General features: G+C 41.1%; 1 protein-coding gene across 3 annotated transcripts in view; it reads left to right on the plus strand.

Moving 5' to 3' along the window:
- atad2b (ATPase family AAA domain containing 2B) overlaps positions 1-16,019 on the plus strand; it is an 83,751-nt gene that overhangs the window by 40,758 nt on the left and 26,974 nt on the right. For all 3 annotated transcript variants that reach the window (XR_004895951.1, XR_004895950.1, XM_031288112.2), the window contains exons 25-26: positions 7,935-8,678; positions 10,366-10,496. Coding sequence is in view for 1 of the 3 variants with exons in the window: in XM_031288112.2 (XP_031143972.1) it covers positions 7,935-8,678; positions 10,366-10,496 (875 nt within the window). In the remaining 2 variants the exon portion in view is untranslated. The remainder of the gene's footprint in view (positions 1-7,934; positions 8,679-10,365; positions 10,497-16,019) is intronic.

Below are 16,019 nucleotides of genomic sequence, written 5' to 3' on the forward strand. Positions count from 1 at the left end.
TTAGTCTGCGACGGAAAATGGGTGGAGTTTCTGCTATCCTAGTCTGTATCCTTGATGTTCCACTTCCGGGATTGCTCTGTTGCTGCCGGAAAATCCGCCGGATTTCACTCACTTAGGCCGGATATCACTCACTTACGCCGGATATCACTCATTTAGGTCGGATATCCGTTGCCTTGGGCTTCCTTTGTGTTGGCATTTTAAACTCCGGTCAATTTATGAGGAATATGGTTAACCTTTTCTCAGATCTCTGCAGGGTAAATCCAGACGGCTAGCTAGACTATCTGTCCAATCTGAGTTTTCTTTTGCACGACTAAAACAACTTTTAAACGTACACCAAAACAAGTTCCTTTCAAGCCTACTTTGCAGCGGCACCACGGCTTTTCTCTGGTGCTTACCACCGCCCAAGACGATTGTAATTGGTTTAAAGAAATGCCAATAAACCAGAGCAAGTTTTCCTCCTATCCCCGAATGCTATGTGGAGTAGCCAGATTCTCCTCCAGTGCGCTTTGGAGGAGGGTCTGGCAAAGCGAGACTACTGCTATTCTAATGTCAATAGGGGGCTCGTTCCACCATTGTGGAGCCAGGACGGCAAATGGTTGTGATTTTGTTGAGCGGTAGCTGGGCCTCCTTCATAGTGAGGGAGTAGCAAGACAATTAGCAGTAGTAGAGAGTAGTGGATGGGTTGGGGTGTACCGTTTGATCATGTCCTGGATTTAAGATGGGCCTGAGCCATTCACAGCATGGTAGGCAAGTACCAGTGGCTAGCTGTTAGACATTGCTGTTCTCCTTGGAGGGCGCTTGCTAGGTGTATGCTCTCCGCCACACGGGGTGTGATAACTCAAACGTCAGTCAAATGAGCCAACCAGTGCACATCTCTTTACCTCATCACTCCTGCCTCACAGCTCTTCTGCAAATGCATGTTTTTGCTGCGGGCGACAGACCTTTTCCCCCAGAAGACTTTCAAACCCTGTTTTGTATGTACATGTGTGCGTAGGCTGACATCTTCAACAGTACTTGGAGCTGCTAGTGCATTAGGCCATATCTGTCTATTGAGAAGAGGGCACCACAGGCACCATCATCCCACTGGCCATTTACTGAGCAGCAGAGAGAAGGACAGAAAAAGATAGATGCTCCGACTGAATTATGTCTTCAACTCCTCCACTTTGTGACCGCGTTTCCTCGTCTTTGTAGTGATATTAATATACAGTCAGCCCATAGTCACCTTAGAGTAGTCTGACAACTCACAGAGCTATGTGAAATGGCTCCAGTGAAAAATTATGAGTTAAAAACAAGATTGGTGTACCTGTATCCAACGATTTATCTGGTTTTAATTACATTGACTTGTTGGCATTTTGTAAACCAGGGTGGCAGATATAGAATCTGCGAATTGTTGGGTTCATCTATCTATTAAAGGTCATGGGCTTTTGTTAAGGCTGTTAACTTAGGTTTCCATTGTGAAACTTTCATGCTGACACTGGTCTTACATAAGACTTTCATAGATAGATTTGCAGTGCATGTGAGAACACAGTATTGTTTAGTAGAATTATGACTTAATGGAATCACTCTTGTATGGTTCGAGTGGACATTTTTTTTCCTGTTATTACTACTGTGGAGTCTCATTGTCACCGTGAGCTGACAATGAGGCAACCAGTGGAGATTTGTTTATGTACGGATTGTGTACAGAACAAACAAGATAACTTGTACACAATGCAGTATGCATGGAGTGCTGCTTGGGTGTGGAGAGAGAGTGTCCTTCTGGTGCTCTTCAGTTTGGGGATCCAAGTGTTAAAGGGTTTAAGGACACTGAGGCACTCAGGAGGGTAAAGTTTAAAAAGGCTTTTATTGTATTTCTTGGCTAAATCATTAAAACAAGGCAACGCGTTTCGGCCGTTGAGGCCTTCATCAAGGCAAGTATAAAAGGTTTGCATTTGAACTGTATTTTATAGCCTATTGGCCAGTAGTCACATGGTCAGTAGGTAAAGAGTCACATGATTGTTGTCAACGGGTAGTCACATGACAGACCATATTCAGCAGTAAATCAATCAGCAGTAATCAAACACAATATAAAGACAAAAATAGCAATTAACAAGGAAAGAAAAAAGAGCAAAAAATACATACCAAACATTTAAATCTCTTAGGCAGAGCAGCCTATCCCATCATGTATAAAGACAACTAGCCTAAAAGTATAAAACGTCTCTGTCTCTCAGCATTCAGGCATGAGGGACACACCGGCCAAAATGGCACGTCCTTTACAGGATGCTGATGCTTAACAAGAATAGGCCATTCAAGAAACTCATAGAAAAGGCAAGAAGTCAAGTTAATTATTTAAACCAGGATATTGCATAGCTTTTAAAGTATAAATCCAAAATGATTCTCTTTGTAGGAGTTTTTTTAATTTTTTTTTTTTATAAAAAAATCTGTCTCCACCCCTTTATATAATTTCCTATAAGGTCAATGCCTGATATCTTTAAAGGGTAGATAACTTGTTAGTGAGCTTTCGAGGGGCTGGTGGGCAGTATTTTGTTACCTTTGGACAGAGCAAGGCTAGCTGTTTACCCCGGTTCTTTTATGCTAAGCTAAACTAACCGTTTAATGGCTCTAGCTTCATATTTAGCGTACAGATGTTAAAGTGGTATTGCTCTTCTCATTCTCAATCTCAGTCAAGAAAAGGAACACATGTAATTCCCAAAATGTCAAACTATTTAACTTTGAAAGCAGCAGGGTGATGTGGCTGTCTGGGCCTTTTATGTGAAAGAAAGGGAGAGAGGGCGGTTTGAAGGAGGGAAATAGGAAGGGAGCAAAACAGCAATTGAGGTAAGTGACTGATCTCTTTCATTTCAAGAAGCAAGGATAGGATCATTTATTGATCTAGACATTTCATTATGTGTCAGTGTGAAGTGTCACATCAGGTGACAAACAGCTGCCTTCCTTCCATGACCTAGAGACCCTGAGGCCATGGCAGCATTTCTGGCTCTCTCGGTCTCCTCCAGTTTTTCCCATGTTGTCGCCTGTTTGCTTTCCACCCATTCTGTCTTACTCTATAATTAAAACTCCCAAAGCAAATGTGGTACGTGCTGCTGCTCAGTTGCATTTTGGTTGCATTGATTCTTACCAAAGTTAAACTGATGAAACTGATTAACGGACTTTTACCCCTTAGCTGAAAAGAAGTCATTTGAAATACAGCTAGGCTTGATGCTGGGCTGATAAATAGTCTTCTTTTTATCTCCACCCATGCTTACAATTTCATATGTAAAATATCTATGTGGGCTAGCTCAATGAATCAAAGGCATCACATAAAACACATTAAACATGCTCATTTACGTTACATTACCATTTAAAGGTGTACTTCTCTCGACTTTTTATTTTTAACATTTCCCCGAGTGGTTAGTCTTTTCTGTACATATTTCTAAAGACAAAATTTAAATTATTCATTTAGTTGAAGTGATTAGGAACCATTTGAATTGGAATTTGTTCAGCAGTCACGGCAGGGGATATACAGCTTTTGTGCGGTGTTAATTACAGCTCAGTGGAATGATTCACATAGAAAAAAATGGCTGAAATCCCCAGGGAGGGATAGAGCTGGAGAAATATAGTTTTCAAGAATAAGCGGTTATTGCTTATGCTAAGAACAGCAACACCAAAGCAGTATCAGAATTTAGATTCTTTACATGGAATACAGTTGCACTCTGCCTTGTTCACAATAGGGCTGCACAAGATATTGCATTTGTTTTTATCATCATCGCGGTATCAACTGTTGCAAAAGGCTGCGACATGTTGCAAAAGACGCTCATTTTTTTTTTTTTTTTTTTTTTTTTTTAGTGCTGTCAAACGATTTAAAATATTTAATTGCGATTAATCGCATTAATGTCATAGTTAACTCACAATTAATCGCAATTAATCCCACATTTTTATCTATTCTAAATGTCCCTTGATTTCTTTTTGTCCCATTATTTTTTTTGTCATTTTAATGCTCTTATCAACATGGAAAATGCCTACATGCAGTAGCCACCCATTTAGCTATGGCTGCAGTAAGTTTGTTCTTAGTTGTGGTATCCATGTGCTTCTGTCTGAAGTCATCCATTGTCGCCTGGCTTTGACAAGGGGGTGGAGAATTCGCATGCTGGTAAGCACTGGCAGATTCTTTCTTACATCAACACTTGGATGTCCTAACTAAATCACTATTGCAAACATTGTTACTAAGTTTTCAGTTGTGTGATAAAACAATATTTTGTAAAACAATGTGAAATTTGATGGTACTTAATTTTCTGTCAGCAACTCATTTTTGTTTGGCAAGAAACAATTTAAAGACTGTTTTGCTTCAACTATACAATCTGTATTTGACTTGCTGATATACAATAATTTCAGTTCTTTATAACTACTGCACATTTATAAAGAAAGCTTCCCAGTTTGTGTAAAATCATAAAAAGGTGAGTGAGTTTGTTTGTTTCAAGATTACGACACAACTCCCAACTTTAAGCTCCTCCCCAGTAGCAGGTGATTAGAGCAGGGCGGATCAATACTTCATTAATGGTACAAGATTGAGGCCCCAACTCCAGTCGATTCCAATGAACCAGAATGGCAAAAAAAAAGAGTTGGATGCCGAGCTGTGCCTGTGACCATGCACACAGTGGGTCTGCATGCGAGTAACTGCATATGCATGCTTTCTTTGTATGTGTGCATGAGCACACACAAAGCCTATCAGTTACAGTGACTTCAGAGGGCAGCAGATCAGCAATTCTACCATAAGTGTTTAATTAGTTTGTGACCAGGGCCTCCTCAGCGTTTTATATACTGTGCATCACAGAGCTTGATGGGGTGATAATTGCTTCTTAGTAGCCTGCAGTACACCTGTATGGATGTTGTTTCTCCACTCATTCATTTAGGTTTTTTCTTGAATTTTTTTAGTTACACCACACTAATCTATTCATTTCCTTATCATTTAATGAGACATACAATTATACAATTTCAAGTAATTGTTTGAACTGCTAAACAGCAATGATACAATCAAATATTAAACATTAGTGTCAATAATAGTTTTGATCCCCCATTTACCAACCAACTTTTACCTTAATTCCGTTGCATGCATATATTGCCAGAATAACTTTTTTCTCTCTCAAATTTGAAAATCATGCTGTAAGCCTTCCTTTACTTCTGCTTCTAGTCTAAGCTGAGATCTATAGCCCTCATCCTGTGACTAATGTGAATCTCAAATCAATTGGACTCTGCTGCTGCTGCGCACAAATCCCAAATGGTTATTACACATGTGAACACACAAAAAGCCCATTTGTGTATTCACATTTTCTCTTGTTTTCCTTTGGTCCAGTTTTGCAATATATTTCACAGCATGAGTATGACCTAGTGCTTGTCCAGTGTCATAAATGTGAATTCATAAAGGAGAATTAGAGTGCAAGCATTTCCTGGAGGCAAGGAAAATGTTGTTCATCGCCATGGAAACACACACACACACACACACACACACACACACACACACACACACACACACAAATAAGGAGGTAAGTAGGTTAGTAAACAACAGAGCATCTGTCCAGGGACCAGTGCCACTGAAAAATGTTACATGTCCACGAAATACATGTAGTTTTGACTGAGATCTGATTAAAAAAGTAGCAAGGTAGTTTTTGAAGTTCATTAAAATTGGTGGTTAGGCTAAAAATCTCTCACATTTAATAAAGGAAGACCTACAAAAGATATTGGAGTAGATGCATAAAATGCCAGGCTCCTAGGTTGGGTATTTAGTTCAGCTCATTAACCAGTAAAATCTGCATCCTCTGCTGTTCCTTCAAAATAAAATTAAGCAGTGGTCTGTTTTTTTTCTTTTTTTTTTCTTTTTTTTTGTTATCTTTAAGGCATTTCTGCTTTTATTGGACAGTTATGTGGCAAGCGCTGTTACCATTCGGCCATCAAGGCGCTCCAGCAGTCGTCTGTTTTAAAGGAACATGCCGACTTATTGGGACTTATTAGCTTATTCACCGTATCCCCCAGAGTTAGATAAGTCCATACATACCCTTCTCATCTCCGTGCGTGTCGTACCTCTGTCTGGGGCACCCACCGCTAGCCTAGCTTAGCACAGATCCTGGAGGTAACCGGCTTTATCTAGTCTACTGCTCCCAATAAGGGACAAAATAACACCAACATTTTCCTATTTACATGTTGTGATTTGTATAGTCACAGCATGTACAAATAACAAGGTCACATGAGACACAGCCATCTTCTAACCGTATACAAACTGGGAACTATATTCACAGAAGGCGAAGCACTGCTACTTGGACGGAGTGATGTATGGACTTGTCTAACTCTGGGGGATACGGTGAATAAGCTAAAGTCCCAACAAGTCGGTGTGTTCCTTGAAAGCTAATGAGCTAAAAACATTGTTTGGACTGCTAAGGTGGATTGTATGTGTCAAGCTTGAATATCAATGAGATCATCATGAGATGGGTATGGTCTGCAGTTTAAGTGCTGTGACATAGGGAGGCAACGGAGTCCCAGTTAACCCGTCCAGTAAGGCTGTACATTATGCTGTCTGCATCCATGGACAGCTGTGGACTTGCGGCGGTCACGCAGCCAGGATGTTTTTTTTCCCCTTGCTGTTCCCTTCCTATTGTGAACAAGTACTTAACATAATTAATTTTCTACCATCCTCTGATGTACGCACAGTGTGCATAATCACATCTTTAGAGTGGAAAGATGAGCCCTGGTTAAAAGCACTGGGGGGAGAGGAGATTTGACAGACAACAAGCCGGCATATCATGATTTCTTGTCAGAGATTGCCTATTCACATCTTTGTGGGGATTGTATTGCAGATACTGATTAAACATTGGAGAGACCTTCTGCAGTAGTAGTATGGCAAACACTTTGCTCAAAGCATATATGCATATGTAGTTATACTGTACAGTGTGATCTCTGTTGAATAATATAATGCAGTCCTGTCTATTAAGTCCTTTGAGAACCATGCTGACACGTTATTGATTCTGCACAATATTCCACTTCTGCAGATTTAGGTCAAAAGCTGTCTGATGCGACTCAACAGCTGATTTCAATCTGTAAAGGCCTTTTGGTGCCAAGACCCCAAAGGGTTTCTTTGGGGTTAGGGTGTGGTCACTGGCAGGTCATGGTAATGCCACTCATTGTCAGGTTCAGACTCTTAACGTTCCTAGGAAACTGACTTGTGGGGGTCCCTATGTGTTTGCTCTTTCTCACTCTCGTTCTGTGTCTGCTCTTCTCTCTGACTTTGTTGCCATGGTCTGTATCTCAGTCTGCTTGGGAAAAGCAGTAAATGAAGGCAAATGCCTTGAAGTTTCACTGCATTAAGCATTCTGGCTTGCTTGCTGTGACACTCTTACTGCACTCTGAGAGCAGGCTTCTGTTTTCTGCTTCCTCTTAAAACCCAAAGCACCATCTGTTGTCATTAGTGTCCAACATCCATGATGTAGCAGGGCTGCTGTCTCTGCCTTCCTCTCTGTCTTGCAATCATTGTCACCCTATTGCCTGTTACTCTTTGAGGAAGACCAAATGTACAGATTTAAATACAATCAAATTGCAAGCTACGCTTTGATACCACACGAGGAAATGCATATGGGGGTTTTCTACTCTACAGTGTTTAACATGTCATTAGAAAGTTGTTTGTTCTTTGCAGTGCCTTGTTTCATCCTCGTATATATGCTTATCCTTTGAGACCTAGAACAGCCTCTTGATCCAGAGAAATGTTTGCACAGATATGCACGCATCCAATCGTCTACTCAAATTGTGTTATGGGTGTTTGCCATGAATTGGATCAACTTTTTGTCCCTCTTTAAAGAGTGGTAAATGTTGTTGATGGGAAACACCTGTCATTTTTATAGTTGTGTGTCCTTTGTGAATGTTTTGTGCTTGATTGAATTAATAAAGCTGATCTCTTTCTCTCCCTTTTTTCATCATAGATCACATAAAGCGGAAGATTCGCCGGCGACCATCTTGGGGGCGGGGCATCATCCGTAAGAAGAAGATCTACAGGAAGGAAATGGAAGAGGAGGAGGAGGAGGAGGAAGGGGCAGAGGTGGAAGCTGCAGGGCCCAGTGACTCATGTGTGACACAGGATGAGGAATCATCATCTTGTGACACCATGGGTCCCCAGCCCAATGGCCACCACCCCCACGTCCCCTCCACAGAGGAGGAGAGCTCTAACGAGCCCCCTGTTGCAGCTCCAGCTGAACCTCCAGATACCAGTAAAGCCCAAGAAGAGCCAACACCTAAGGAGGAGGAGCCCACAGCCAAAGAGGCAGAGCCTGAGAACACAGAGAAATACAATGCGCTGTTTTGGCTTGATGGCAGTACTCAGCCCATGGCTGACGGGGATGGCCAGGCCAGGCAGGCTGACTTCCAGCCTTTGATTGAAATGTCCGAGTCTTTAGATGCTGAGGTCCAGCCGAAGCACACAGAGGGTCTCCTAGTATCACAAGTGGACTGTGTGAACGGAAATGCGTCAATGGACAGCCTGGACTCGCAGAGCCTCAAAAGCAGCAGTGAGGCTGAGAAAAGGACTCCTCAGAGCCCGGCTGAAGGCTCTAATGAACCAGAACAGGAAGAGCACAAAGACAAAAATGAGAGCAATCCAACTCAGGAGCCCCCTCCCAAGGATGGCAGGGTAGCAACAGAAAATGTTGAGGAAGATCAAGATACAGAAGGTACAAAGCTAGAGTTTTCTGTAATCCATCTTGAATAGCACAATCACAACATAGAGCTTTTTTTCTCTCCCTCTATCTCAAGTAAGTTTTGGGTCACAGGTAAACTTTCAGAGCCCATCTGACACTTTTGACAAATATTTGGACAATCGGCTAGATGTTTTCTTCTTTTTTCTTTTTTAATAGTTGATGCTCTGACTGAGTTTGAACTGCACCTGAAGGTTAGCCTGACAAGCCAGACCCACATCAAGATGTTGGGTCTGGGAACTCACCATTGACAGGGCTCAATCCGAGGGGCGGGATAAACGGTTGTCTTTCAAATTCTCTCTGCACGCAATAGGATAGCGCTACAACCAGGCAGAGCAACGAAGAAGGTAGCAGAGCTAGTTGATAGATTAAACTTTTGTCGTATCCGGTCGGCAAAACTCCGAACACATCTTTCTTTTTTAAGAATGACTTCAGTGCCGTTCTTTGTTCTTTTCTCAAAGAAAAGCTTAACTCCAAGTCTTCCAGGAGACCGCTGTTCCCAACAGCAGCAGCCATAAGCCCGGCCACCGACTCTATACACAATGTGATTGGCCCGACTAGAGTTTGGTTTTTCCAGCTCGCAAGCCAACGGAGAGTGCCTAGACCCCTCCTGGCTGCAAATTAAATTTGCTGCCGCTAGGCTACCTGAAGGTAGGTTTTTAATCGAGAAGAGAGAGTGCAAGTTCTCAGCTATTTTTTGGGTCAAATTTAACTTGCTAAGTTGATCTTCATAGCATATATGCAAGTAAGCAAGTTAACAAAATCTGTTAATTTTTACACATCCAGTGAGTGCTTTGTCCACCACTTAATTATGACGATAAATTACTTTTTTGATTATCACCCAGCTCCTCTGATTTGCACTCGGTTTAGAGAGGACATGAATAATGCAACATAAGTCATGCACAATATAGAAATGCTATCCCCTGGCTAAAAATGCGTATTTCAGTGTAGTAACTCCAGGGGCTTGGAATTATGTGTACCTTTTTGTACATGAAATGAAATGCTTTTTTGTCTATAAAAGATTCCCAACGATGGCTGGCTTTGCCAAAAACAAATCTCCTTCGCCATGAGCCATTATGCCCTTTTTATGTTGTGTAGTATTTGAGTCTGAGATAAGCCATTACATTTATGTGTTTGATAACGGGCCTGTAGTTTTGCTGTGACGGGTAGAGGCCAGCTGGAAAGCTGAGGTAATGACGCTCCTAGAATATGGAGAAGCCATCAGAGGATGGCACGATCAGCCAACAGAACACAACAAACTGCGGCTCCTCAAAACAACGGACAACTCGGCTACTCCGCCCGCTCTCTCATTACAAGCTGAGCCAGGCCTTTTGTTTCCATCAAAGCGTTTCTTGAGCACTGTTATAAATGGACAGGAAAGAGGCCAGACGTGAAATACTGTGCCCTCAGTAGCTGCAAGTATCTTAAAATAGATTTTCTTCACATACTGTAGTATGGCATTAGTCTTGTAGCCATGCTAGTTGGAATTTATTTTCCTTGAAATCCAGTTTGTGCTATTCGGTGGTTCATGACAACCACCAAAGGAGTTCTCAAATTTAGTTCATCCGTTCATTGTGGGTTGTTTTTGATTGCTATCATTCATTCTTTATAAACCTCCATTTTTAACCCTTCTTCCATCAATAATCCATTTGTCTGTGCATAGGGGGTTCCACAGCCAAGACATGCAAGGTGAGCCTGTCAGAGCAGCTGAAGGGATCTGCTGAATGGACAGAGGAAGAGCCACAACCAGTCCCTCCCCATCCTCCCTTAGTGGTTGACCACCAGCGACTTTTGGTAAATATTATTATTTTTTTTTATATTATTGTGCCTGTTAGTGGTGTATCGGTACATTAAATTCTCGGTCTGAAGCTATTGTGGTTTTGGGGTCATGGTTTGTGATGTTTTCAGTTCAGTATGGAAACTAAAGAAAGCATAGGTGTAAATAATAGTTAATAAAGGCTGAATTACTTTTAGCTGCTTCAGTGTCAGGGGAATAGTTTATGCTGGTTCACTGTCACACAGTTGGGCTTACAGGGCCACTTGAATAGAATGGAGCCATCATTGAAGTTATTTGTAACATCTGTGCCTTTCATACTAAGACACGTGAATGTAAGAATAAATTGTAAAGTACAGTGTGCCCTCAAAGTTATTTAAAAGTCATCCATAAAAAATAATATTGTTGCATTGCAAGAATATCAGTATTTCAAAGTGTAGGCACTTAAAACCCTTTTTCTAATGTTACGTCACTAGGGTTGGGTACCGAACCCTGTACTTTTACCGGTACCGACCGAATCACGTCAGTATTACTGACTATTGGTTCACGCACGCACGCACGCACGTCAGTGTAAAATATTCTAAATAACATAATGTTCTAAGTAAATAGGATAAATAGGTTTGGAATTATTTTTACAACTGAAATAATATTTTTGTAACTACAGAGGGAAAGTACCGTTGGGTACCGGGAACCGAATTTCAGGTACCGGTATCGGTACTGATATTGGTTCAGATGCGAAAGGTACCCAACCCTATATGTCACTGCCTAGCATCAGTTTAATGCTGTGTGTACATATAAGTACATCTTTTCAAGTTTATTTGAATATTAAGATACTCATTGATTATTTAGTTATTCAATATGAACCCTTTTGTCTCATGGCAGGACTGTGTGATAGATGGCAATTCATACTGTATACAAATTCCCTCTCAAATGTTTGTTTTAGACATAGAGATTTTCGACCTGATTGTTGTTCATCTGTTCAGTGTCTTGTCAGTTGTCGCTTTGTTAAGTTACAGCGTTTGTTGACATGGTCAGCATTTTTAATTAAAAATGCACCGAGAAATCTGCATCAAAGATTGAAGACACTGGCCGCAGGAGACCGCATTCACTGTTTGGTTAGAAAAACTATCCTAGCCCCTTACAACCCACCAAGATTTCAGCTTTTTAAAAACCCTGGCGCGTGCCCCATCGCCATCTTGCTTGATTCTACACGCTCATCATTCTAATTCAGACCGTGAAGGATGTAACAGCTGGGTTATTTGTCATTGTGCACTGGAGTGGATTGGAGGTACTGTGATCTGTATCAAAGCAATGATCTGGTAACAGGAAGATGGAACATTCTTAAGGGGAAAACATGGTCACACAAAATGTCCATGGTCATTCATTATGATTGTGATCCCTATGTATTCAGTTAGGAATCGGTGTTGATGTGTAAGACTTAATGAACATCGCAGGAAATTCTAAAAATATTTAAATGTAATAACTAAGCAAAAATTTATTAAGTAGCTGCAGACAATCTTGGAGACCCAGAAGTTACAGTGTAGCCAAATATTAATACATATTCACTTTTGATTTCTTATATGTCAAGTACTAAGGCTATAAAGAGAAGGTAGTGAATACGAAGATGTCAAAATATAGACTTATTGGTTTCAACAGAGCCAGCTGTGGCAAACTGTCACATTTTGCAACTGACTAATTAGACTGTGATTATGGAAAAGTGGAGCTATAATCTAAAAATGTTAGCAATATGCTTTTGTATTTGTCTTATTTAAGTTCATACGGGCGCTTGTTTGAATGTTGTTGGCAGCGTGGGCGAAGAGTGTTCTGAGTGTTTTCTCCTCCCTTCTGTAAAAGAAACGGCTGTTATTCATTTCTATATTCTAGGTTGTTCACTTATTGCTTCATATGGACTGTTGAATCACTTCTTGTGTACAGACATTAATATGCAAAGCAGCGGAATGAACGAGCCCTTCTGTCCTTCACTTAGAATGATGCTAAAAATGGCACCGACGATCATACTCAGCTTAAGCCTTCTCCATTTGAAGGCTAACCGTTAGTGTTATCTTTAGTGAGCCAGCTGAGGTAGCGCGACCCGTTGTACCTTTTTCCTGCTGACATACCCTGTCACATGCACTGTATGGTGCTCATCTCAGAAACCTTCTGCATTTGGCATGAATTCATCCCTTTGTACTCAGTGCTTTCTATAGCTTCCAAACATAGAAAAGGTTAAACAGAAATTGGTGTCTGGATAATTAAAAGTCCACCACTATTTGAACAGGGCCTAGAAGGCAACACTACATTGAGTTTTTTTTTTTGTGTGGAATGGGACTTGAGGTGTGGAGGATGGGGAAACTCAATCATGGGTGACCCACCTTAAGTTTCCTTTAGATCCATAGGTCTGTTCTGGAGCTCATGCTGTCACACTGCCCTTCTCAGATGGATAACTTCCCTCCTTTCCATTCACCCTATGGTCATGCCACAGTCTCTCCCTTTTTCATCTTTCAAACATCCATTTTGGATGGAGGGAGCCAATTACAGTCCTAGACCATTTTCACATTTCTCAATCAACAGGTGCTGTTTCTGCGACATTTGAAGGAAACAAGGTTATGACTCAAACATGAGCTTCTCTCTGCCTCACTAGATCTGCCAACTAGTCCCAGTATGTGTTCAAGTAACAGAGAGCATATGAAGCCGCTCCGTCGCTTTCTGCAAAGTCACGCTAGGGTCCCACCTAATACCCCAAGTGTAAATTGGAGCCTCGGCTCAGTGGGCTCCCCTGACAGCACTCCTCACTGATCTGGTGGGGGGGTGCTTTGGTTTTAGCTCGCTATGTGTAGTGCAATTGATGTAAAAGAAGTGTTCGTCTGACATGTGCTCACTTCTTTCCTCCATGCTTCGAAGTGACATCGAGCTATCAAACCATTATCTAGTGGCTTTTACCCATGTCCCATGGGGATGATGGGGATGGTGGGGTGTACGTGTTTTGTCTTGCCGAACCCGACTCCTATCTAGAGCTGGGCAATATATCGATATTATATCGATATCGTGACATGAGACTAGATATTGACTTAGATTTTGGATATCGTAATATCGTAATATGGCATAAGTGTTGTCCTTTCCTGGTTTTAAAGGCTGCATTACAGTAAAGTGATGTCATTTTCTGAACTTAACAGACTTAGCCACTTAGTCATTATATCCACATTACTGATTATTTATCTAAAATCTCATTGTGTAAATATTTTGTGAAAGCACCAATAGTCAACACCACAATATCGTTGCGGTATCGATATCGAGGTATTTGATGGTAAAAATATCGTGATGTTTGGTTTTCTCCATATCGCCCAGCCCTACTCGCATCTTTCAAACTGATTGACAGGCTTTTCAGTGGGCCTGATCTTACTGCTTCAACTGGCTGCCCCTATGAACAGCCACACGCACACTAATCTGGGGGTTTATTTGTTAGTAGGGGGAAGGAGGAAAATATCTTAAAGAAACAGATCGTGAAAAGAGGGCGCTGTGAATAATTGCTTTTTCATCCCCAGCTTATGGAACAAATTGAATATCCGGTGCACAGGATCAGAGTCGCCATTTAAGCAGATATTTGCTGGCAGGGCTGGGACTGGCAGGCTGCCTGATGTGCATTAGGGCCCGCAGTGAGTGTTGTACTAGTCTTTTGCACAGGGCTGATTATTTCTGACTTTTTACTTGATGGAAGCGGCCCTGAAATCTCTCTGGAATTAAATACCAATAAGAGTGTTATGAGTTTGTTCACAGACCCTTCACTCGAAACCTGTAGGACAGAGATTATTATTATTATTATTATTATTATTATTTCAGTATTTGCGTCCTGCCTTTCAGAGCCATGGCCCAGTTATTTGCTCTGATTCACTTAGTAAAATCAAGTTCTGTTATTGCCAGTTTCACTGAAATGATGGTTGATGATGTCTGGATCAAAATGAATTCCTCAGCATGAATAAATAGGTCCCAAGGCTTGCTTCTCTAACTACTCCAAAATGTGTCTTATTGCTAGCTGTTTTCTTTCATCAATAATCAGACACTTGTCCACAGATGGACTGGAAGATGTGTTGCTGATGATTACAGATGAGAATTCAGTAACAAGAAATCCAATTTGGGCGAGCAATTTTTCCTTCATGTTAGCAAGAACACACAGATTATCGTCTGCTCTGCTGTTTTCTTTAGCAGCTGCCTACAAGGAGCTAGTGTTCACTGTTCCTAGTTGCTGGCACAGTATGGAGTCTTTTGGCTTGATGCTTAGCTATTACAGCATGTCAGAATTTCCTGTTTTAGAAAAGCCTGTCAACAGAAATGGCCCTATTTCAGTTTGTCATCTTCCTTCATTTTTAGTACTAATAACAGTGGGGGGGGAGGGGGGGGGGGCTCTGGCGACGCAGCCATGCCACATGTCTGTTGAAAAGAGAACAGTTTAATAGTAGTGCTGGACCAGCGTTTGATTGTCAATAAAAATAGATAGCGTTTGAAGTAGTTCTTTTGTTTTCATTCAATCCCACTGATGGCCTAGACAGTGTGGCTATTTGCATGTAATTGCGCTTCCAAAGCTGTGCCTCTTGGCCATGGCGTGTAAGGGCCAGCAGTGTCAGTAGCTCACACAACATAAACATACCACGTCTCTTGCATTTTCTTCATATTCTGTAGTAATTTTGCCCTCTTGCCAAGCCCTTCATGTGGTTTACTATGCCCTCCTCACACCTGATCTATCCCACTTAACCCTTGGCTTATATAAACTAAAGGTTTAGATTGTTTCGGTTTTTTTAAACTATGATTAGTTATACAGTGTATAAAGATGGAATTTTTTTTAAATGCTTGGCTTTGCTTTTGTCAACACTGGTAAGTATAACATCTGACAGTATTGGTCTACCACTGGAAGCAAAATCACAGGATACTATTTAGGTTGATGGAAACACTCTGTAGCAGCTGGAGAGAATATATTACTATAAGGATGCTATTACATTTCTTAGTTAATAGCCAAGGTGGGAATCTAAATCAGGGTAAAAAAAAAGCAACAGAATGGAGGATGAAGTATTGGAAATATTATCTAACCAACATTACTCTCTGTCCAGTTAGTGTCTTACATTTGCGTTCAAATTACCAATTAAACCACAAATTGATAATGAATATAAAAGCAGGCTCATGTTAACAGGTTTTGTTACAGCCCCATCACCCGACTGCTTAAAATCCCTCGATGACGGAAATGTACTGCAGAGCTTTAAGCATCAGGGTTTATTTAGATTCCAGTTTTTCCAGGCTGTGCATGTTTGTATATTCTGTAAACATATTCTCATGATGCATAACAGACAGTCTGAAATGCTTAGTGCTTGGTCAGCATGTTTAACCTCTCCAGTACATAAAACACACTGTTTGCACTACACATGGAAAGGACATTGCATCGACTAAGTTTCATTTCCCTTGAGGTTTACCCTAAGTTTAACCATAGCTGGTTGATAACTAGTCCTTTCCATAACCTTGACCTAATCCTAATGTGTCTATATTAATTTTCTGACTTT

The sequence above is a fragment of the Sander lucioperca genome, chromosome 19 (genome assembly GCF_008315115.2).
Source record: "Sander lucioperca isolate FBNREF2018 chromosome 19, SLUC_FBN_1.2, whole genome shotgun sequence".
NCBI lineage: Eukaryota > Metazoa > Chordata > Actinopteri > Perciformes > Percidae > Sander > Sander lucioperca.